Source organism: Canis lupus, chromosome 26 (genome assembly GCF_003254725.2).
Source record: "Canis lupus dingo isolate Sandy chromosome 26, ASM325472v2, whole genome shotgun sequence".
Taxonomy (NCBI): Eukaryota; Metazoa; Chordata; class Mammalia; order Carnivora; family Canidae; genus Canis; species Canis lupus.
In genome coordinates, this window is record NC_064268.1 from 20,304,406 (window position 1) to 20,328,603 (window position 24,198).

Sequence of the window (24,198 nt, forward strand, 5' to 3'; positions counted from 1 at the left end):
GAAAGAGACAGTAAGAGATGAAGCTGTGAGGAGGTAAGGGGGTGCAGAAACTAGGTCCAGGGAGCCTTGGAAGCTAGGATCCAAGTTTGCCTTCTACCCTGAGAGGAGGTGCCCCGTATTAGTCATTGAAGTAAAATTTGCATAACGTGACCTTAACCATTTTAACTTCTACAGTTCAGTGGCATTTAGTACATTCACACTGTTGTGGGATCAACACCTCCATCTGGTTTTAAAGCACTTTCATCCTCCCCAAAACAAACCCCACACCTGTTAAGCCAGAGGACTCCGTTCCTCCCAGACCCTTCCTCCCAGCCCTTGGCAACCACCGAGCTGCTCTCTGCCTCTCTGGCTTTACCTACTCTGGGTATTTCCTCGCAGTGGAGTCATGCACCGGGTGGCCTTTTGCGACAGGATTCTTCCATTTGGCAGGAAGTGCAAGGTGCATCCACGGTGTAGTGAGCGTCATTGCTGCATTCCACTTGCTGAATGACAGTCCATTGTCAGGGATACACCCCATTTTGCTTCTCCATCCATCTGTTCTGTGAAGGGGGCAGATTTCTGTTTGGGAAGGACTCATCTGGTTGCCGAGGGGAGAGACTGGGGCCAGGCAAGGGGGTGCTGGCTGTCCCACAGCCCAGCTGAAAGGAGATGGAGAAGAACTCCAGGCAGTGGCCAAGGGGACGGGGGAAGAGACCCAGAAGCGGAGATCTCCCGGCAGGAGCTCCAGGAAAGCCTTGCTGGCAGCAGAGAGGGTCTGGCCCTGGGGCGTCCTCCCGGAGTGGGACCTGTGATACCCACTTCCAGTCCCATCCAACCCATCCGGCTGCCGGCACCTCTCCACCTCCCGATCCTTCCGGAGTCACACTGACATCCTGATTTCTCTGCGCCTCCCTGGAGGGTCTCTGGACCACATCTCACCTGGGACCTTAGTGGGAAGCCCTTGCTCTTCCCTGGGGCCAGTCTCTCAGCCGCTAAGTCTGCGTTTTCTTTCTTTTTTCTTTTTTTAATAGGTTTTTTTTAACGTATATTCTTTTATTGGAGTTCGATTTGCCAACATACAATATAACACCCAGTGCTCATCCCGTCAAGGGCCTCCCTCAGTGCCCATCACCCAGTCACCCCATCCCCCCGCCCACCTCCCCTTCTACTACCCCTTGTTCATTTTTGAACATTAGGAGTTAGGAGTTAGGAGTTTCTCATGTTTTGTCACCTTCTCTGATATTTCCCACCCATTTTCTCTCCTTTCCTTTTTAATCACTTTCACGATTTGTCATATTCCCCAAATGAATGAGACCATATAATGTTTGTCCTTCTCTGATTGACTTATTTCACTCAGCATAACACTCTCCCACTTTGCTTTTGTCCATCAAAGCAAATGGTGGGTATTTGTCATTTCTAATGGCTGAGTAATATTCCATTATATACATAGACCACATCTTCTTTATCCATTCATCTTTCGATGGACACCGAGGCTCCTTTCAGTTTGGCTATTGTGGACATTGCTGCTGTAAACATTGGGGTGCAGGTGTCCCGGTGTTTCACTGCATCTGTATCTTTGGGGTAAATCCCCAGCAGTGCAATTGCTGGGTCGTAGGGCAGGTCTATTTTTAACTCTTGGAGAAACCTCCACACAGTTTTCTAGAATGGCTGCACCAGTTCACATTCCCACCTACAGTGCAAGAGGGTTCCCCTTTGTCCGCATCTTCTCCAACCTTTGTTGTTTCCTGTCTTGTTAATTTTCCCCATTCTCACTGGTGTGAGGTGGTATCTCATTGTGGTTTGGATTGGTAGTTCCCTGATGGCCAGCAATGCGGGGCGTGTTCTCATGTGCTTGTTGGCCGTGTCTCTGTCTTCTTCTGTGAGATTTCTGTTCATGTCTTTTGCCCATTTCATGATTGGATTGTTTGTTTCTTTGCTCTTGAGTTTAATAACTTCTTTATAGATCTTGGAAACTAGTCCTTTATCTGAGAGGTCATTTGCAAATATCCTCTCCATTCTGTAGGTTGTCTTTTAGTTTTGTGGACTGTTTCTTTTTTTATCTTGATGAAGTCCCAATAGTTCATTTTTGCTTTTGTTTCCCTTGCCTTTAGGGATGTATCTTGCAAGAAGTTGCTGTGGCCAAGTTCAAAAAGGGTGTTGCCTGTGTTCTCCTCTAGAATTTTAATGGAATCTTGTCTCACATTTAGATCTTTCATCCATTTTGAGTTTATCTTTGTGTATGGTGCAAGAGAATGGTCTAGTTTCATTCTTCTGCATGTGGATGTCCAATTTTCCCAGCACCATTTATTGAAGAGACTGTCTTTTTTCCAGGGATAGTCTTTCCTGCTTTGTCGAATATTAGTTGACCATAGAGTTGAGGGTCCACTTCTGGATTCTCTATTCTGTTGCATTGATCCATGGGTCTGTTTTTGTGCCAGTACCACACTGTCTTGATGACCACAGCTTTGTAGTACAACTTGAAATCCGGCATTGTGATACCCTGGCTCTGGTTTTCTTTTTCAATATTCCCCTATTCAGGGTCTTTTCTGATTCTACACAAATCTTAAGATTCTTTGTTCCAACTCTCTGAAGAAAGTCCATGGTATTTTGTTAGGGGTTACATTAAATGTGTAAATTGTCCTGGGTAGCATGGAAATTTTCACAATATCAATTCTTCCAACCCACGAGCACGGAATATTTTTCCATCTCTTTGTGCCTTCCTCAATTTCTTTCAGGAGTGTTCTGTAGTGTTTAGGGTATAGATCTTTTCCCTCTTTGGTTAGGTTTATTCCTAGGTATCTTATGCCTTTGGGTGCAATTGTAAATGGGACTGACTCCTTAATTTCTCTTTCTTCGGTCTCATTGTTAGTGTATAGAAATGCCACTGACTTCTGGGCATTGATTTTGTATCCCGCCATACTGCCGAATTGCTGTATGAGTTCTAGCAATCTTGGGGTGGAGGCTTTTGGGTTTTCTATGTACGGTATCGTGTCATCTGCGAAGAGGGAGAGTTTAACTTCTTCTTTGCCAATTTGAATGCCTTTACTGTCTTTTTGTTGTCTGATTGCTGAGGCTAGGACTTCTAGTACTATGTTGAATAGCAGTGGTGAGAGTGGACATCCCTGTCGTGTTCCTGGTCTTAGGGGAAAGGCTCCCAGTGTTTTCCCATTGAGAATGATATTTGCTGTGGGCTTTTCGTAGATGGCTTTTAAGATGCTGAGGAATGTTCCCTCTATCCCTACACTCTGAAGAGTTTTGATCAGGAATGCATGCTGTATTTTGTCAAATACTTTCTCTGCATCTATTGAGAGGATCGTGTGGTTCTTGTTTTTTCTCTTGTTGATATGATCTATCACATTGATTGTTATACGAGTGTTGAAACAACCTTGCATCCTGGAGGATAGAAAGGGACAGAATACTTCCAAACTCGTTTTATGAGGCCAGCATCACCTTAATTCCAAAACCAGACAAAGACCCCACCAAAAAGGAGAATTTAGACCAATATCCCTGATGAACACAGATGCAAAAATTCTCAACAAGATACTAGTCAATAGGATCCAAGAGTACATTAAGATTACTCACCATGACCAAGTGGGATTTATTCCCGGGATGCAAGTTTGGTTCAACACTAAGTCTGCATTTGCACCTTGGTTGCTGAGGATGGTCCGGAGGCAGGGCCCCTGGATGGCCTCAGTGTATCAAATGCAGAAGGACAGGTGAGCAAAATGCCAGCTTGTTCTCCGAGGTGGGTAGGGGATAAATTACCAGTATTTGCATATATTGGTGAAAACCCGACTATCAAAAAGGTGGATCCAGGGACGTCTGGGTGGCTCAGTGGTTGAGCACCTGCCTTTGGCTTGGGGCTTGATCCCAGGGTCCTGAGATCGAGTCCCGTATCAGCCTCCCTGCAGGGAGTCTGCTTCTCCCTCTGCCTATGTCTCTGCCTCTCTCTGTGTGTCTCTCATGAATAGATAAATTTTTTTAAAAAGTGGATCCAGGAGGATATGGCAGAGAATAACCTTATTCTTCCACTGCTCATTCATTCATGGTCTACTTTTGTGTTTGTTTCGGGGAGGGGGTGGTTGGCACTTCCTGGGGTGAAAGCTTCATTCTTATAGGCCTTCTGGTCTTCTTATCATGGAGTCCTGAATCTCGCTCTTTTCCAAATTTCCTGTGCCCTCCGTGGGGCTCCTCAGGCTGGGAGAATTCTGGGGTTAGGGAGAGCCCAGTGGGCTGCTTCCTTCTCACGAGAAAGCCTGGCCAGACAGTACTGTCCTGTTATGGAAGATGCAGAGTGCCAGGGGTTTTCTATTATGGAGAATTTGATGAGGACAGAGCCCCCTAAGTCTGGCTGCTCTCGGCTTTCCCTTCTGCTGGATCCCATCATCCTCTCAGGATGGGGAATGCTGAGACCCGCTGTGGCTCCTATCTTCAGTGTCCACCTCTGGCCCCAGGAAACGTGAGTCTCCTGCTCACTCTCATCAATGATGGGCAGCTCACACTCCCAATGCCTCTCCTCTCTTGGCTCTGCCTCAAGGCAGGCAGGCACCTCCCATCTGACTTTTGTTATCACTCTTCTCTTGGTGAGCATCAAATGCAGTCACTGTTCCTCAAACCCCAAAGACACCTGCCAAGCCACCAAGAGTGTCCGTGAAGCCCTCTCTCAATTGGCTGAAGGGGAGGTGATACATTTTCTTCCCTCCCCCTTCTTCTTCTTAAGTGATGCTCTCTCGGAGGTGGCTCTTCCCGTAAGCCTCTGCAGTGGCCCCAAGAAATCCTTTCCCCTCTATAAGCTAGAGGTAGGAGAGATGGGGCTCAGATCGGAAGAGATCATAGATGGTGGTGGCAGGAGCCACTGGTGCCCTCTCTGAGCCCTGCTGCACCTGCCACTGGATGCTCACCATGGCTTCCTACTGCAAGTCTCTTTTAAGAAGGTCAGAAGTGCTGGGGTTTGACACCCCTAAAAGCAGCCCTCAGCCAATGAGGGATGAGGATGGAGGATAAAATCCCAGTTCCTTCTCCCTCATGGTATGTTCTACACCATTGTTCACAGTTCCCGAAGGACTAAGCCCAATGCCCACAGTGGGACTCTCCCCTCTATGACTATGCATCGGCTCTTTTCTTTCCTCCTATCTAGCTTCCATACCAGAGCTGCCTGGGGTGGCCTCCCAGATCAACCAGACCACGAGAGACACTCAACTTTGCTCAGCTCTGCTTCCAGAGGACCCAATTTCAGTCAAAAGCCCTTTTAAAAAGTAGGCATGCTCAGAACCTATTTGCTTATTCCTAGCTTGAGGGACCTCTGCTGAAATCCCAGGACAATAGAAGTTGCAATGAATAGTCTGTTGCACACTGTTTACAAAAGACATTCACATAAGTCAGTGTTTCTCAACCTTAGCACAATTGACATTTTCGACAAGATAATTCTTTATTGTAGGAGGGTACTTGTACGGTGTAGGATGTTTCACAGTATCCTTGTCATCCACTCCCCAGTGGCACCCCAGTTGGGACAACCATGTCTCTAGACATTGCTAACTGTCTCCTAAGGACAAAATCACCCCTAGTTGAGAACCGCTGATGGAAGTCATCTGATGTCATTGTGTCAACAGCAGCCTGAAGAGAGCATGATCATGGCAAACATGATGATGGTGAGGATGGTGACGATGGTGAGGATGATGGTGGTGGTAGTGATGTTCATGATGACACAGCAACATGATATAATGTTCAGACGACTTAACCATACTTGCTGAGGTGCTGTGAGTGAATCTGGCATTTGATCCTAGATTTTCAGCATGCCTTACCTCACTCGGAAAGCCCATGACATAGACTGGAAATTCACAGACAAGGAACTTCAGAAAAACCGGAGCCCTCCATGCCAGCATCAGAGCCAAGAATCAAACCAAAGCTTGCTGATTTCCAAGGCAGTGTGCTCTTTCCGGTGCACTGCTGCTTTCTACTTTACAAAGGACAAAGAGTGATGCTAGGGTTTTCAAATGAAAGCTACTTGCCCCCTTGAAAATGCTTCTGCTGCATTTAGATCATTGAAATGAGTGATAGTGTAAAGCCAAGTTGTAGACTCTCTGGAACTCACCGTTAACCAGCAGATCAGCTGTGAAGTCAGCTTAAGGAATAAATATTGGCGATCTACCATGTTTCACACCAGTCTAATCCAGCCCTTTCGTGAACGATTGATGTTTTCATGGTTCTTAGAGTTAAGAGGCTCTTCCCTATCACGGGTCAAGAGCCGACATCAACTGCACCATTTCTGCTGTCAAATAGACTCTCTGGCAGGCTCTTTCATACCCTAGCATTTATCTAGCACCTATGGTGTGCAAGAGAAGGTGGCAACTCCAGGATTTCAATACAGTAGGGTTTAGAAGCCGTAGCCTTAGCTGGAAATGGGCAGAGGGTATATCTCTAGGGGCTCTGTCCTGAAGCCACACATGCAAAGCCAGGGGACGCCTTTTATTAGGAGAAAGTGTTTTGGAGGTGGTGCAAAGGAAGCTGGTGGAGGTTATGGGGGGCAGTTAGAATCTCCCTAAGTCAGCTCTCAGGACAACTTTACATGAGCAATGTGAGAGGTGCTGGAGAGGACATCACTTGGAATAAAATACATCGCCTGGCCTCTGGAAGCCACCCTTACACAATGTTCCTTGTGTTTCAGTTGCTTTGTTCTTACTACTAGAAGCAGCAGTTTAGGTTGTTTCTACCCCCTTCTCCCTGTCCTCCCACACCGGGGAAGGAGAACACCGCCCTGGGGCACTGGGTGAAGCTGTGGGGTGGGGGACAAGGTAGGGGGCTATCCTCACTCTGCATCAGTTCTAGAAACTTTGATTAGGGCCATTTCCTGGAATGCCTCTCCTCAGGCAGTGTCTTGTCTGCTCCCACTCCAAGCAAGATGACATCCAAACACATAAACTTGGCTCCTACAAGCTCTCTAGACTTCCATGCCTGTACCCACAGCAGGAAAACACTGACCACCAGGCAAGTTCCTCCAGGACCCATGATCTCATTCCCTATCTCCTTCACTTGTGCTTTGCCTTCTCACCAGCCCTGCTTATCAACCTTAGAGCCCTCTAATCTTTCTTGAGGAAGCAAGCACCATCTCCTCCAAGGAGGCCTCCAGGATGCCCCCAGTCACCTCTCTCTGCACTCACCTTGATCGTTAACTGCTACCACAATTCCTGGTTTCTTAGTCTAAATCTACCACTGCTTTGTGGTTCTTGTATCCCCTGACACAAGCTTGGCATATCTGAGGTGTTCAAAAATATTAGGAAGAGGGACACAAGAGAAGGAGAAAGACATAAGAAGGAAGTGGAGAAGGAGAATGGAGGGAAAGAGGCATGAGTTCATATGTGCCTGCACCCAACACTGAATTAGCTGGCACTCTTTCAATGAGAAATCCGTTTTTATCCAGCACGCCTCCCATAACACATGTTTCTGTGGCACACTGAAGTGCTTTCTGGATTATTAACTGTCCATTGCAGTCCTGATATTTAGTGTCAGGGTGTTTGCTTGCATTTGTCTTTGGAAATGTGTCATCCTTTCACGTTATGAATATTGATAGCAGGTTTGAGTGTATTTCGGGAGTAAGATGCCTCCATCCCGCCCTCCGCCCCATCGCCTAAACGTAATAGATACCGGGTTTGATTCTGAAGACTTTGCCACATAATGAGGGGAAGGCTCATTTCACCTGACATGAAGATGCAGGTTCTACTTAGGATGCAGTCAGCTTGTTCCACAGCAGAGAAGAATGGAAGACCCATGCTACACCCCCAGCATGTAGCCCAGTGCCCGGCACTCTGCTCCACTGGCAGTGAAGGCAGTTCTACTTACAATTCAGCATTCAATCATGCAAGAAGCTCCTTGCAGGGAAGACCATCTCCTGCATGAGTCTTCAAAACCCCAGTCCCTCCCCAAACCCAGGGGCTGTGCGTGTTTGCAGGCAGGATCAGCGTGTCCTGGTCACATCTATGGTCTCCGCCTACCTCACCCCTAGTTCCTAGCCTGGTGCCTGCCATCTAGTGTGCCTCACAAATGTGTGTTGTCTGAAAAAAAAAAAAAAAAGAATCAAAGGCTTGTTTAATGCCCATAACTGAGTTTCACAAGACTCCTCCTTTTCTCTCTGCCCTGCCCCCAGCCTCAACCTGAGCAACAGTGACATCCTGACTATCTATGATGGTGACGAGGTCATGCCTCACATCTTGGGGCAATACCTGGGGAACAGTGGCCCCCAGAAGCTGTACTCATCCACGCCGGACCTGACCATCCAGTTCCACTCAGACCCTGCTGGCCTCATCTTTGGGAAGGGCCAAGGATTTATCATGAACTACATAGGTAAGTGTCTCCACCCATCCATTTGTAGATGTGTCTATTTAGATGGCTTCTTCTAGATACATCTCTTTGAGGGTTCTGTGCTACATGGTCTTTTAATGGCACAGTAAATATGTGTAGCTATTAAGCATTTGGGCTGTCTGGTCAGAAGACCAGGGTTTGAGTTTTAGTACTTCAGTACTGCCATCAATGGCTCTATGATCTTGGCCAAGTCACTTAACCTCTCTGAGCACCCTTTTGGTCATCTGTAAAATGGAAAAACTGATAGCTACTCCAGAGGGTCAATATCAGGATTTAGTAGATGCTACCTCGTGACTTCCTGATTCCTGCTGTTCCCCTTGTAGTCAGCTGGGATTTTATATCATCAGCACACTCTCCTGTGCTTGCAACTTCTCAAAACACTGTCTCTGCCATCTTGCGTGAACTGAAGCTGGACTCTCCCTAAGGGCTCTTCTTCCCCTGCAGCCCCATCCAATGGAGACCATGCTTTCTCTCCCACCTCCTGTACTGTAGGACCTAGAAAGGCAAGAGGCATCTTCCTCACTTTTTGACGTAGCTTCCAAACCATTTCTCTCACCCTCACATTAAAACAGAAACAAAACCAAAAAAATCTGCTGTGAAGCTCCAAGCTCGGTTCACACTTGGCCATCCAACACCTCTGTGGAAGCACCCACAGTCTTCCCTCTTCCTTCCCCACCTGTGACTCCCCCTTCTTCGTTGCTGGCTCTGTCACCCTGCTCTGAACAGTGGCAGGTCCCAAGCTCTACCCTGAGTCCTGTCCCGTGTCTGTCTAACTCACTCCCAGGCACTGTCATCCAGTCCTTTGGCTGTAAGCAATGCCTCTCTGTGTTTCATCGGCCCCCAGTATGTACCTCCAACTTTGACCTCTCCCATGAGCTGTCTACTCAAGTCTGTGCGAACTCTCCTCTTGCATGTCTAACTGGCATCTCAGATTTAATATGGCCCGAACAGAACTCCCTCTGTCCCTACTCCCAATCCGCCACCACCCAACTGCTTCTGCTGCTGCTTCTGTCCCTCTGCCCATCCCAGGAGATGAAACTAGAGCTCTCCCAGTTTCTGACTGCTTCCTCTTTGCCTGCCCCATAACCAACCCATTCTTTCAACTCTACTTCTACAATACTCTCAAATCCAAGCACTTCTGCTCATCCTTTCATGGCCAGCACCCAAGCTGCCAGCAGTCAGGAGACTGGAACACCATGAAATCCCACTAATCCCAGCCCAGAAAGAGTTTGAATGGACAGAGTGTCTGCTTAAACCCTGTCACATCATAGCAGAAGAAGCCCTGGACCACCAAGGATAAAGGACTTGCTCCTTGGGGGCAGATCTGAGGCTCACACCCAGGCTTCCTGGCTCCTGGACCTTAGCATTTCTCCACACCTGATATTCTTGGCAACAGCCAAGAACTTGGAAGACACACAGGGGTACTTAAGACCTCACCTCTTTTGGCATCCAAGATTGTGGGTGGCTGCATCCTGAGGATTTCAATGGGCAAGATTTGTCCAGCAATCAGAGAACTTGTTTGGGTCACCCAAGAATGGAGTGGACAGCTCATGAAAAGGGGGGAAAAAGGAGGTTTCATTCTGCCAAGTGTCCCCCCACCACGCCTACCATCAAAGACCCTCTGGCTTAATCCAGATTTTGTGTCTGTGGTTCCTTCTTCTTCCTGGCTTGAATATTTGCCCATCCATCTCTAATATAAAGTGTTCTCTGTGTCTCATCTCTTGCCTCTAAAATACAAACCCTTTCCCTGACCATGCATGTGAAAATAAGTCCCTTGCCTTTTTATTTGTTTGTTTCCAGCTGGTAGATGTTTCTCATCCCTGCCCGCTCTGTGTACATTTCTCAGAGAGGCAGACACAAGCGTTGATCTTTTTTATGTTTCTCAGGGGCCCTTTCTCCCTCAATTTTGCTGCTAAGTGTTTTCAGAGTATTATTGTTGTTACTTTCCATGGGTTCCCCACTCTTTACTGGGTGGGGCCCTGGGCACAGGGGGACAGCTTGTGCTGGCTGCCCAGGCAAGATGCCATCCAGAGTCAGATGCCTTTGGAGGGAGAGTTTCTGGTGACTTGGCTTCAGTCTCTCTCCTTAGACTTCTCTCCTCCAGGCCCCACCCCCCACCTCCCAGTTGGAAGATGAGGTCATAGGTTTACTCATTTGTCTCCTCTGGTGCCTGAGTCAGTCTTCCAAAACCACATTCAGCTTGGTAGCAGAAATCTCACCCTATCCAGGGCTACTCACGATTAACCTGGAAGTCTGGCCAATGTTCAATGTGGCACCATCTTGAAGAGGAAGTGCTCATATTTCTTGAAGCTGAAACTTTAGATTTTGTGTGTCCATTTGAAATTGGCAGGTATTTTTCCATATATTATTTTCTTTCATCTTCAAATGCATCAGCTCCACTTTCCAGACAGTTTGGTCACATGTGCAAGGTCCTGCACTAGGCATCAGGACCCAGGGATGAATAGATCGCTCTCCCTGCCTCTGTTTCTCTGGTTGGTGAAAGTGAGGGAGGTGGTACCATTAATGGTATCAGAATCACATGCTGCTGCTGCTGCTGTGGGAGAGGCGAGTATGGGGTTTAGGGGATACACAGTCTGGCTAATGTGGGTGACACACAAAGAGAATAGTCCTGTTCTTATTTCTGTCAAAGAAACACACACTCAATATCACAGGGAAGGCAGGTGGGCTTCTGTATTTAATTCTGATACCAGTCAATTGCTTGTGACTATCCATGTTGAAGAGCATGTTAAAAAGAATTCTGAGGAGTCCACATGTGAAGTCAGTGGGGGAAGAGTTACATGACTGACTAGTGATGTCTCCTACGGCTTGGGAGAGGTAGTTGCTATGCCAGGTCTAGATTTAACTAGACATAGATGCAATTCTTATTCAGCAGAGAGATCACATGGAAGGGTCAGGGGGTTTTGTGATTATCTAGAGATTTATGAAGCTCTGAGATTGATCTCAAGGCTGGCACTCAGCTCTCAGTGTGGCCACGGCTAATCTGCTAGGACTGCTGGTAGAACCTTCCATAAGAACACTCTGGGCTTACATGGTTCTGACCTCCCATAATTCTGCTTTGCCTAGGTAGAAGCAAAGAACCATTCTCTTACTGCTTCCTGTGCTTTGCCAGTGTCTGTGGCCAAGTGCATGGAGGCAAGGGATTAAAAAAGCAGAGATGAGGATGTGGTGTTTCTCAAAGAGATATTGATCACTTGTGTGCTTATTCTTCCAATCCTTGGATAATAAATAAGTTCCATACTGTAGGTTAACTCTGGTCAAATGGCAGTGGTTCCTGGGAGTCTGTGTTGAGAAGGATTGGGAGATTTCAGTTTGGTTCAAAGAAAGAGATTGCTATGATTGATTAGTGATGTCTATCATGAGCATAAGACTGGTAAATGTGGCATGTACTCAGTGCATTTGAGTATTTCTTTTGCCCAAAAGTTAGACCGGATGCTGATCTTGAACATTAACTGCCAAATGGTGGCATGTACTTAGTGCATTCAGGTATCTCTTTTGCCTAAAAGTTGGACCACGTTGCTCATCTAGACCATGAGACTGAGACCATGACTTCAGATCCCTGTGTTCCTAGTACCTGGCATATAATAAGTGCTCGAACAAATCAGTGAATCTATATAAAACTCATCTAAGTGTCATGTTGTGCACATCAATTAGTTTTCACATTGCCCTAAGTTATAAGTTATAGACAGGGTCATGATTCTTGTCTCAACTGTATGATTGAGGACAATGAGGCTCAGAGATGTTTATCAACATGACTGGAGTCACACAGCTTCTCAAACAAAGACCAGAAGGGAAGTCCTCCAACTCCTAGGCCAGTTTTCTCATTCTTTACAAAGTTAAAGGCCCATAAGGGTGGAAGATGCCAGAATCTCCAACTGGGATGCTGGTTAAACCTGCAGATTTCTGAATCAGTGTCTCTGGGGATGGAGTCTAGGAGCTAAAGAACAGGAAAACTAAGTGACTTAGGCAAGTCCATTGAATTAGTAACTGTGTGGCCAAGATTTGAGTCACAGTATCCCCTACTTGATAATCCCAAATGTGATGAATTCCACAAAGGAAATGAGAGGTCCCATGGGAGTGTGTTCCCATGCTGGCTCAGATTGAAGTCAGACAAGCAAACCTTTCTCAGTCTTTTGAAGCATTTGGCACAAGGCAGACCACATACCCAGTATCTACCCCTATTTCTCCCCTTTCAACCACAGTTTGAGCATTTGCAGCTGTGTCCTAAATCCAGGGCTTGGCTGATTTTTCAAAGGCCTAAAAATAGAGGCTCCTGTTCCCCACGAAGCAATTCCAGAAGACATTTCTCTCTCCCCTTCTTCTTGCAGACACCCCTGAGATCTCCATTCCCCAAATAAAATCATGATGAAATTCCAGGAAAAGCCATTGCTTGTTTCTCAGAATGACTTTCCTGCAGACAGTGAAGGTGCTTTGCGTTCCCCAGAAGCACATAAGAACTGCAGATTAATTATACGACATAATTATCTCTTTTCTCAAAATCTGTGCAGTGGACACTTGGAAGCAAGCACAGTAATAGTGGGCTTTGCATTGCTACCTCAGTAATGAGGATTTGTAGAAGGAAGGCAGGCTTATTCCAGGGGAAGACTCCATAATAATGAGCTGCATATAGAGCTTATTTTGGAGTATGGTTAATGCTCGCTGAAGATATGCAGCATGATTTCAACAATGCACCAATAATTATTTTTATTTCAATAGTTGAGTGTTTATCTTAATCTGTATTACAAAAACATATATTACAAATCCATCAAACCCATAAATCTACAGACAGTCTTAGGATGAGGCTGAGTGTGTTAGCTACCATTGCTGTGTAACAAATATGACCTTCAAATTAGCAATGCATATTTTTTATCTTTTTAAATTTTATTTAAATTCAATTTGCCAACATATAGTATAACACCCAACACTCATCTCATCACGAGCAATGACATTTTTTTAAAGATTTTACTTTTTTGAGAGAGAAAGAGAACATGATCTCAGGACTTGGAGATCATGACCTGAGCCAAAGGCAGACACTTAACCAACTAAACCACCCAGGTGCCCTGCAGTTTTCATTTATGATCTTACACTTTCTGTGGATCTGGAAATCAGGAGTTTAAGCCAGATGGTTCTGACTTGGGATTTCCCATGATGAGTCTGTAGTGATGATGTCAGCCAAGGTTGTATTCATTTGAGGGCTTGACTGGGGCTGGAGGCTCAATTTCCAAAATGGCTCACTAGTGGACTAACAAGTCAATGCCTGTCATTGGCAAGAGGCCTTAGATTCTCTCCACATGGATCTCTCCAGAGGACTACCTGAGCATCCTCACAGTGTGGCAGTTGCTCTCTCCAGAGAGCAAGGGGAGAGCCCCTCAACATCTAGTTTCAGGAGCCACACATCATCACCTCTTCAGTAGCCTGTTGGTTGTACACATGAGCCCTATTGGGTGTTGCAAGGAGTACTGGAGAATATAAACTCCAGGAGGTGAGAATAACAGGGTGGAGTGGGCAGAGAGAAACAGAAGGGGTTGTCCCCCAAATCATATTGCTGGTAAGTGGCAGGGCTAGGCTTCTGTCTCACTCTAAATCGTAAAGATTTTATTTATTCATTCATTTATTCATGAGAGACACACACAGAGAGGCAGAGACACAGGCAAAGGGAGAAGCGGGCTCCATGCAGGAAGCCCGATGCGGGACTCCATCCCAGAACTCTGGGATCACACCCTGAGCCAAAGGCAGACGCTCAACTGCTGAGCTACACAGGCATCCTGTCTCACTCTAAATCCTAAACTGACTCTGTTAAACCAAAAGAATGCTTGGTAAGTCCAGTGGGCCACAGGAAGATCTCATCATAAAATCTCTCTGTAGCAGAGTTCTCAGTGATAAAGGGATTTTAAAGTGTGTTACCTATTTCTGGAGGCTTTTTCTTCTGTTTTCTCTTTCTTCTGACATTTGTAAAAGGAACCACACATAAAGGTCCACCTTCTCATCTAAAGACTATGTTTTTGTTTTAAAGAGGTGTCAAGGAATGACTCCTGCTCAGACTTGCCAGAGATCCAGAATGGCTGGAAAACCACTTCTCATACGGAGCTCGTGAGAGGAGCCAGAATCACCTACCAGTGTGACCCCGGCTATGATATAGTGGGGAGTGACACCCTCACCTGCCAGTGGGACCTCAGCTGGAGCAGCGACCCCCCATTTTGTGAGAAAAGTAAGAGTCATCTTGTTTTCTTTCTCTAAGTCAGTGGGTGGTAAATCTCTCCCATGGAGTGTTTTCCACGTAGATGGAGTGATATCACTTCATGTAGGATCTGGCCTCCCTCCTACTCCATCAGCTCACCGGTGCTGCCCACAAAAGTCCTCTTGGAGTTCTAGGGCAGGGAAGTCAGACTCAGGGGCCTTCAGAACCCTGGTGGATGATGTAAATGAGTGAAATAGGCTGAGGGAGAGACAGTAGGGAGTGGTATAGACTGCGGCAAACAGGGATTGTGTAACCTGCGTAAAAAACATCATTCAGACTCATCGTTAAAATACCTGTAGTAGCCACGCAAGACCAATCTAAGTTGGACCTTGGAGTCCCAGTTCAAAACCCCTACAGGTAGCTGACTTCATTCGAACAGCACCATCCAGCCTTGTGGCTCCTTCTGCGTGCTGCCCTCAGGAGTGCAGGCCATGCAAGGCTGGTGATAGCTGACCTGGTGTCTTGAAAAGCAGGAGAAAAAGGAGGTGATTCTGGTTTCTACACTAAATTTTAGTGGGAATGGGGGAGGAGCTAAATTTGAGGCTGGCTTCTTCCCACTAACCATTTGCTTCCTACCTCCTCTTACATGAGCCTCCGTTCAGCAGTTGTCTTGCTGGGAGTACTCTTGGGAGTACTTGGGTAGACTTGCTCAGCCTGCCTTGAGTGACCAGTTGCATAAGAAATATTAAGTGTCAGCAGAGAAAGAGGGTATTGGGAGGGCATGGGGGGTTGCACACAATCCCTGTCATAAATATTCCAATGGCAAGGAAAATTAATTATAACTGGGGGAAACATGAAGGAACTTGCTAAAAATCCACTAAATGGGCTACATAGACATCTGTTTGTTCTACAACAGTATGTGAGAGGTGTGTGTGTGTGTGTGTGTGTGTGTGTGTGTGTGTGTGTGATCATGATGGGAAAATAAAAGCCAACAGTGAGAAGCACCATGGGTGGTAAGACCCATCACAGACAAATTAACATGACCTACATCATCATTACTTTTTTTTTCAAAGATTGTATTTATTTATTTGAGAGAGAGAGCAGGAGGAGGAAACAGGAAAAGGGACAAGCAGACTGAACACAGACTCAGCACCCTGAGAACAGAACTGGACTCGGGCTTGATTTCACAACCCCAAGATCAAGACCCAAGTTGAAACCAAGATTTGGAAACTTAGCTGATTGAGCCACCCAGCCACCCCATCATTACTTTTAAAAATGTTTTAAATACACATCTTAGTATGATTCTTAAACTTTTGAATAATAATGATTCTTTAAATTATTTGAATAATGTTTTTAAATTCTTGAATAATGATTTTTAAATATTTGAATAATAACAATTTTTAGAATATTTTGAATAATGATTTTTGAGAATTGATGAATAATAATGATTTTTAAATATTTTTAAGTCATGATTTTTTAATAGTAATTATTTTTTTTAATTCTTAATAATAATAATGACTTTTTTAGGGGTGCCTGGGTAACTCAGTTGGTTAAGTGTCCATCTCTTGATCTCAGCTCAGGTCTTGATCTCAGGGTCATATGGTCAAGCCCCATGATGGGTCCCATGGAGCCTACTTAAAAATATATGTATAAATAATAATGATGTTGATGATGTACATTGTGTTAGTGAGTTCTGAAGGCTTGGAGAGGACATAAACTAGCTCTCTCTGGGAAACTCCCAACTGCCTCAAATTTTGCCAAGAAAAGGCCCAAATTAGAGCAAATGAATTTGCATTGGGCCCCTTCTAGGTATCAGCATTTATGTTCCCAGGCTGGTTGCCTGTCGCTCTGCATGTAAGACAGAGACCCACCATCCTGCCTCGGTGGCTTCTCTTCTAGTGAGATAAGAACAGCAGAATGTCCTGAGAACAGTGGGGTCTCCCCCCTAGAAGTCCCTAGGTGCAGTCAATGCCTTTCATTCATTCATTCGTTGGTTCAACTACACTCACAACATCAAAAGATGTATGTAACCGTAACTTCACATTATGCAAATCACAGGTGCTTACTTCCAGAACTCAAGCAGGAGGAAGCTTAGGAAGTACAAAGTGAAAATACCTCATGATCTTCCTCTCTAGAAATGATGCCTCTCACTTAACGGGATGCACTGGGTGTTATGCTATATGTTGGCAAATCAAACTCCAATAAAAAAAAAAAGATACAAAAAACAAGAAAAGAAATGATGCCTCTCCTAAAAGTTTATTCTGTGTTGTTCCAACTGCATTGTGTGTTACACATATGCACAGAGATGTGTGTGCATGCATGGTAGGCATATATAGACTCAGGGATATTCATGCAGAAACCCCTATAGATGCAGATATTTTACCACTGCTGTTTTCTCAACTCAGACATCCAGATAGCTTTTCATATCATACACGTGGTGTGCTTCATTCTTTTTTTAAGTGACTTCCTATTTTCCTTTTCTGTATATTGATTTTTTTTAATTGAAAAGTAATGTAAAACAAGGATGCTGGGGATCCCTGGGTGGCTCAGTGGTTTAGCGCCTGCCTTTGGCCCAGGGTGCGATCCTGGAGTCCCGGGATCGAGTCCCGCATCGGGCTCCCGGCATGGAGCCTGCTTCTCCCTTCTCCTGTGTCTCTGCCTCTCTCTCTCTCTATGTCTATCATAAATAAATAAATAAATCTTTAAAAAATTAAAAAGAAAACAAGGATGCTTGTTTTATATATACAGGCACCATAAAAGCAGTGAAGGTCACCTCACTTTGCTCTCTTTAATGGTTGCTCAGGATTTCATGCAACAGCTGTTCTGCATTGAACTCTTCCCCTGTTAAACAATCTGCATTGTTTCTTTTTTCCTTGTCTTTTTTTTTTTACCATTGCAAATAATGGTGCAATGTACAACCTCGTACATAGGTCTTGGAGTCCTGATGCAAACATTTCTTTGGGCTACTTCCTATACGTGGAGTTAAACTCAGCTCTCTTTCATCCTGGCCCTTTTGAAGAGCTCAGATGCAGTTCTTTTCCAAACAGGAAAAGAACAAAGTTAGGAAACTTGGCCAGATCATTCTATAGTTCTCAGCAAACCTGTGATCATCAAGAGCCCTAACACCCTCTCAATCTGATTTTGTCCGCAGTTATGTACTGCACCGACCCTGGAGAAGTGGACCACTCGACCCGCTTAATTTCGGATCCCGTGCTGCTGGTGGGCACCACCATCCAATACACATGCAACCCTGGCTTTGTGCTGGAAGGCAGCTCTCTTCTGACCTGCTACAGCCGCGAGACTGGCACACCCATCTGGACGTCACGCCTGCCCCACTGTGTTTGTGAGTCCTATCTGTTGACTTGATGCCATCTGTTGAGTTGATGCCAACAGAGGCTCACTTCTTCTTCATGGTGGAGGGCTGGGCTGCTGGGTGGAGACATTCCACTCTTTAAGAGCACTTACTGCTATTACTACCCCCAGGACCATGGGTGGCAGATTGAAGGCATGCATACTAGAACATTTATTGGGAATTTACAGTAAATTTATTGGGCACTGTGCTAAGTCCTTTACCGAACGTCCCTCCCGCCTGCCTCGAGTGGCCTTGTGAGCAAGGCACTGCTGTCTCAATTGCAAGAAGAAGATACTAAGGTTCAGATAGTGAAATCATTGGTGTTAATAGTGGACCTGTCTGACTCTGCAGAAAATCAAGCCATCCACTGGACATGAAATCGGTGTATTTAAACCGATTTAAACTTTAGTTTTATCTATGTGAAGCCCCTAAAGCAAATATTTGATTAAGAAAAGATTTTAGGGATTTCTTAATCATAAAGAATCAAAGAAAGGCTTCCAAAGTCATTCTGACAAGGGAGGAATTACTCTTCTTGCCAAGGAGAGAGGGCAGAGAGCCGTAGTCCAGGGGGCTCAGCCTGACTGATTGCTCATGAAATCACCAGGGAAGTTTTAAGACTCCAGAGATTCTGGTGCTCCTGGTCTGGGGCGGAGCACGAGCAGTGAGGTTTGTCAAAGCCCCCACCCAGGGGTTCCAATGTGCAGCGAGGGATCAGAACCATTGCTTAGAGAAAACAGGAGGTAACACAGAAGGAGCAAAGCCTCACGCAGTATGTGGATTCGAGAAACTGTCAGCTGCGCTAATATTTTGTCTGAGTGTGTTTTGAGCAGCTCCATGAAGGCTATAGCCAGCTCGAGCTGCCAGTAGGGCTACATCAAAACTAAAATTAAAGTCTTCTGCATGGAAAAGGGGGACATTTTTATTCCGCATTCACATGGAACAAGGAATCTTGGACCTCACACTGGGTCCCCATCCAACTCTTTAGCAGGATCCTAGAATTTCAGAGCTAAGGGCATCTCGGAGGTAAAATACTATACAGTTGATGGGTAATTCAGACATAAGACACATCTGCTCCCTTTTACAGCTAATAGTGATTATTAGTTAATGATTGTGTAAGACATCATAGTAAGCACATTATATGCTTTCGTGAATGTATTGTGCATGTGTGGGTGGCGTGTATGTATCTATGTGTGTGCGTGCAAATGTACTAAGAAAACCAAAGCTCAGGGATCCCTGGGTGGCGCAGCGGTTTGGCGCCTGCCTTTGGCCCAGGGCACGATCCTGGAGACTTGGGATCGAATCCCACATCAGGCTCCCGGTGCATGGAGCCTGCTTCTCCCTCTGCCTGTGTCTCTGCCTCTCTCTCTCTCTCTCTCTCTCTCTCTGTGACTATCATGAATAAATAAATAAAATCTTAAAAAAAAAAAAAGAAAACCAAAGCTCAGAGGGGAAAATAGATAACAGTAGTTATTGATTATTGAATGTCTAAAACACACTGCTAAACACATTATATGTGTGTGTGAATGTATAGGTGTGAATATGTGTGTGTGCATGTATAGGAGTGTGTATAAAAGCAGCTGAGACTCACAGGGACATGTGATTAAGGTCACAACACTTTTCCATGAGCAGAGCTGGGATTCCAGTCTTGGAGTCCAGGGCCACCAGCCTTGCCCAGACATATTTCACTGTAGGTGGCAGGGGACAAGCCCCTATAGGGTTGTCCCAATGAAATTGCAGCCTATGGCCCTAACCCCTCACCACAAGCATATCCCCTCCCAGTCCCCAGACCTTTGGTCTGAGTTCACAGTGGATTATGGGGAGGATTGTGTCTCCCAAAAGATATTGAAGTCCCAAACTCAGTACTACAACTGGGACCTTTTCTGGAACTAGGGGCTTTGCAGTAATCAAATTAAGGTAAGGTCCTACAGGGTTAGGATGGGCACCAACGCAGTGACCAGTGTCGTCATAAGAGGGAAATTTGAACACAGAGACCCGGGGGCATGCCTGGGTCTGTGCTTGCAAGTCCAGGAACACCAAGAATTGCCAGCTACCACCATTGGAAGCTAGAAGGAAGGAAACAAGGACAGATCCTTCCTTCCCAGAATTCGGAGGGAGTGTGGCCCTTGAAAGCCACCCTGACCTGGGACTTCTAGGCTCCAGAGCTGTGAGACAGTGCATTTCTGTTGTTCAAAGCCTCCCGGTCAGGTACACTCTGCTAAGTCAGCCCAGAACACCAGTGTGGTTCCCATTCCCTGCTGGTGACGGTAAGGGCGATCAGAAGCTGCCTAAGCCAGTCAAGCTGCAGAGACCCAGAGATGAGAAGCTAAAAATAAAAGCTTATTGAAAAGTACTGAAAGGTGGAGATATCATTTAAAAGAAAGAAAAAAAAGAAAGAAAAGTCACTTCGCTAATGAGGCACAGCCTCCAAAGACCCTCTGGGCTGTGCTGGTTGCTGGGTTTCAGAGACACAAGCCTCCCTCCCTCCGGGGCTGCCGTACCCTGGAATCTCAGTTGTGACGGCTTCCCTGACACCCGCGCTAATGAGTCACGAGCCAGGCTGGGTGTCAGGAGACATGCGATCCTCCCAGAAGCCCAAAGAGGAACCTGGCATGTGCTTCCAGCCTCATTACAGGCAAGCGAGACTGGCAGGAGATGGGAGGCAAGAGGATGGTCAGTTCTGACAGGAGTGGGGTGGGGGGGGTGTCAGAGAAAGAGGCAGGTTGTATTCGGGTTCTGAGGGTGTTTTTAAGGATGAGTTTGTTAGGCATCCACAGCTTTCCAGTGTTTCCTCTGCTGAACAAGGGTTACAGCCCCACTGTCAGCATCCCAAGTCCTTCCCCAGCATTAGTGCATTTAACACTCTTGAAATTGTATGGGTGGCACCTGTGTCCACATAAAAGCAGGCAAAGGAAGCCCAGAGAGAGTGAGCAGCTTTCCTGAGGCTGCACAGCAGGGAAGGGGAGAACCCAGGATTCCGACGGAAGCCAGACTAAGCCCAACAGCAGTGTTTTCCTACCTCACCCTCTGCAGTCCCAGCTTCTGAGCAAAGCTCCAGTGCTTTACTCCTGACAAAGATCTTCCACCCACAAGCTCATGAAGCAGACAGAGCCAGCTGTAAAAGCTCTGGATGTCTCCAACTTCTGTTCCCAGTGTCTTCCTCAAGGCCAGAGTTTGGTCCAGCTGGGACTCACAACCATGTCTTTTCACTCCTTCAAGAACTGACAGGTCAAGCATAGATAGAAGGAAGTGTCTGGAATTCACAGCCAGACATACACCCCCAGCTCTGCGGGGTGACCTTGGGTGAGTAGCTTGCCCTCTCTGGGCTTCAAAGCCCTCAGCTGTGAAAAAGAAATGATACTTCCTACCAAGCAGGGCATTTGGAAGTAACTCATTCAATTATTCAAAAAATGCTTCCAAATGCAGACACAGGCATGCCCAAACTTTCTCAACTCACAGTACCCTTGGCATCTCAGGAATTTATTTGGTAAATATCCTAGGCCAAAATACGTAACAGTCCCATTCGTTAAGTAGTTATATCCAAACAACTTAACAAGGAACTATATCCTGACGACTTAGTAGCCATCTGAAAAAGTAGTGCACATACTACAAGATTTTATTTTTTATTGCATGTTTTAAAGATTGTATTTATTTTAGAGAAAGAGAGAGGAGAGAGAGCAGGGGGAGGAGCAAAGGGAGAGAATCTCAAGCAGACTTTACACTGAGCGGGGACCCCGATGTGGGGCTCGATCCCACAACCCTGAGACCATGACCTGAGCTGAAATCAAGAGTTGGATGACTCAACCAACTGAGCTCCCCAGACACCCCATGATTTTCATTGCATTCTTAAGTAACTAGAATCGCAGCTACAGGGGTGTGGGTGCCTCTTGGCCTCTCTGCCAAATTTCTCAGATTTCAGCATCAGACTGGACTCTGCCACCTTCATTCTGTTCCAATTGATTTTATCAGAGCTCTTTCTTTTTAGCAGAAAACCCAGCTTTGCAAAGCTGGGGCATCATCAAAAGGAATGTAGTTCTGTCTAATGTGAGAACCATTCACATGGGTCTGAGAGATGTTCCTTTGTCTCCTCAAATTTTTGAAAAATCTCACCGGGCTGCTGTTTATGGTGGCACCCCGGGGTGCCTCGGTACATGGTTTGGAAACTGTGGTGCAAAGCCCTAAAAATACAGCAGTGTATTAGCAGACATAATCCACATTCTCATGGAGCCTGGGGTCTGTTGGAGATGGGAGGAGGAAAGGCAGGTCTGTGAAGCAAATAACAATGAATCCCCAGCGTCACCTCCTCTAGGAAGGCCTCCCTGACTGTCTAGGCTAGGTCATGTTTCTCTTCCTGTAAGCTCCCACGGCTCCTATAGTTGCATCGATCACAACACTTGTGGCAGCTTATTGAAGTGATCCCTATCTGTTCATAGAACTGAATACATAACTCCCTTGCCAGGATTGTATCCAATGGGTTTTTGCAGCCCTCAGGCCCAGCAGGCTCAAGAAACCACAGTACTTGCTACTATTACTGTCATTGATATTGTTGGCAGTACTAATGGGGTATTTGTTGCAACTTCTCTTCTTTGATGGTGACAAAAGTAGTACCTGACTCCTGAGGCTCCCATCCAGGAGACATAAACTGCACCACCAAAAGTGATGAAAAGCCTACAAATTCAGGAAGGGTTTAAGGGTGACTCCCCAGGGAGGTCCTTAGGGATTCCCCAGGAGGCCCTGGTTCATCGCAGCCCTGCCCTCAGAACACCACTAATAGGAGATTTCCTGACAGGGGCAGAGCCCACATGGCCAGACTGTGGCTTGATGTGTCGTCCCCAGCGGCCTCACCTTGGCTCCCATGGTGCCCCATCCTCATTTAGAAATTCCTGTCTCTGAGAAAGCAATAGCTCAGAGGAATTCATCACAGCCCAGGGGATTTGGCCCCCCGCCCCCGCCTCCACTACCACAGACATTAACTGCACCGGACTTCAAACCCAGGGGGTCCGTATTTGCATCTCAGCTCTGCCACTTGCCAGCTGGGTGACTTGGGACAAACCAGCGTCCTCATCAAAAAAGATGACCGTGGCGACCATAAATACAGAAGCTCATAACCATGTGTGTGGCATACAGTAAGTGCTCAAATAACACTGGTTGCTAATGACCACACAGTTTCAGGCTTCACTACTTATGGGGCATCTTACAAACCGTTCACAGCAATAAACTGGGGAACCTGATGTTGACACTTTGTTCAAATGTGCTCCAAAAATATTTTCCCCCTATAGTTAAGGAGAGGGGAGACCTGGGGAGGAAAATGGAAATGAGGGGCAGCCCCGGTGGCCTAGAGGTTTGGTGCTGCCTTCGGCCCGGGGCGTGATCCTGGAGACCTGGGATCGAGTCCCACGTCAGGCTCCCTGCATGGAGCCTGCTTCTCCCTCTGCCTGTGTCTCTGCCTCTCTCTCTGCATCTCTCTGTGTCTCTCATAGATAAATAAATAAAATATTTAAAAAAAAAAGAAAATGGAAATGAGGGTAGATTTGCGATTGTTACTAAGACCTCCAGTCCAACTCAGTTGTATTCCCGAGGAAGAACAGGATGACTTCACAAGGATTACAACCAGAATTGTTTAAAAGCTGAGATCCGTGGTTCTCAGCCAGGGGTGACTCTGCTCCCCAGGAGACACTTGCCAATGGCAATTCCTGGAGGCATGTTCGGTTGTCCCACAAGAGCTGACAGGTGCCACTGGCATCGAGTGGATAGAGGCCAGGGATGTGGTTCAACATCTTACAAGGCACCGGATGACTCCACCACAAGGAATTACCCGGCCCAAAAAGCCAGGAGCGTCTAGGTTGAGAGAACCTGCCTTAGATGATCTTATTTCAAAGTCTGGGTACCTCCTTGGAGTGGGAATGTCATCACCCAGCCACATTTCAGCTAAGGATGGGGTCTTGGTCCAATCCAGTTATGTAACAGGCGGGAAAGATGGGGTCCAGAGCCTGGAATAGGCTAAACCGGAAATGGGCTCAACTCTCCAGTATGTCTTAAGCTGCCAGATGTCTTTTATGATGCTCCTACTGTATAATTTAGGATCGTGTATGATAGTCCTACTGCAGAGCAGACCCTGGGCTTCAAGCACACCCTAACAGATTCATCTCCCATGAGGAAAACAGATATTAAATAACTCAATACAATACAGCGTGGTTAGTGCTGGGGTGAAGGAAGAACTAGGAAGATGAGTGACTCTATGAGGGATGGAGGGCACCTGGGAAAACTCCTTGGAGGTGGAGGAATAAGGACTGAGTATTGAAAGACCAGACTTGTCCAG

At 46.2% G+C, this 24,198-nt stretch overlaps 1 protein-coding gene across 8 annotated transcripts in view; it reads left to right on the forward strand.

Annotated features, from left to right (window-relative positions):
* The window catches only part of SEZ6L (seizure related 6 homolog like), a 188,925-nt gene that overhangs the window by 148,987 nt on the left and 15,740 nt on the right, over positions 1-24,198 (forward strand). For all 8 annotated transcript variants that reach the window (XM_049101498.1, XM_049101499.1, XM_049101500.1 and 5 more), the window contains exons 10-12: positions 8,120-8,316; positions 14,366-14,560; positions 17,682-17,873. In XM_049101498.1, the coding sequence (XP_048957455.1) occupies positions 8,120-8,316; positions 14,366-14,560; positions 17,682-17,873 (584 nt within the window). The remainder of the gene's footprint in view (positions 1-8,119; positions 8,317-14,365; positions 14,561-17,681; positions 17,874-24,198) is intronic.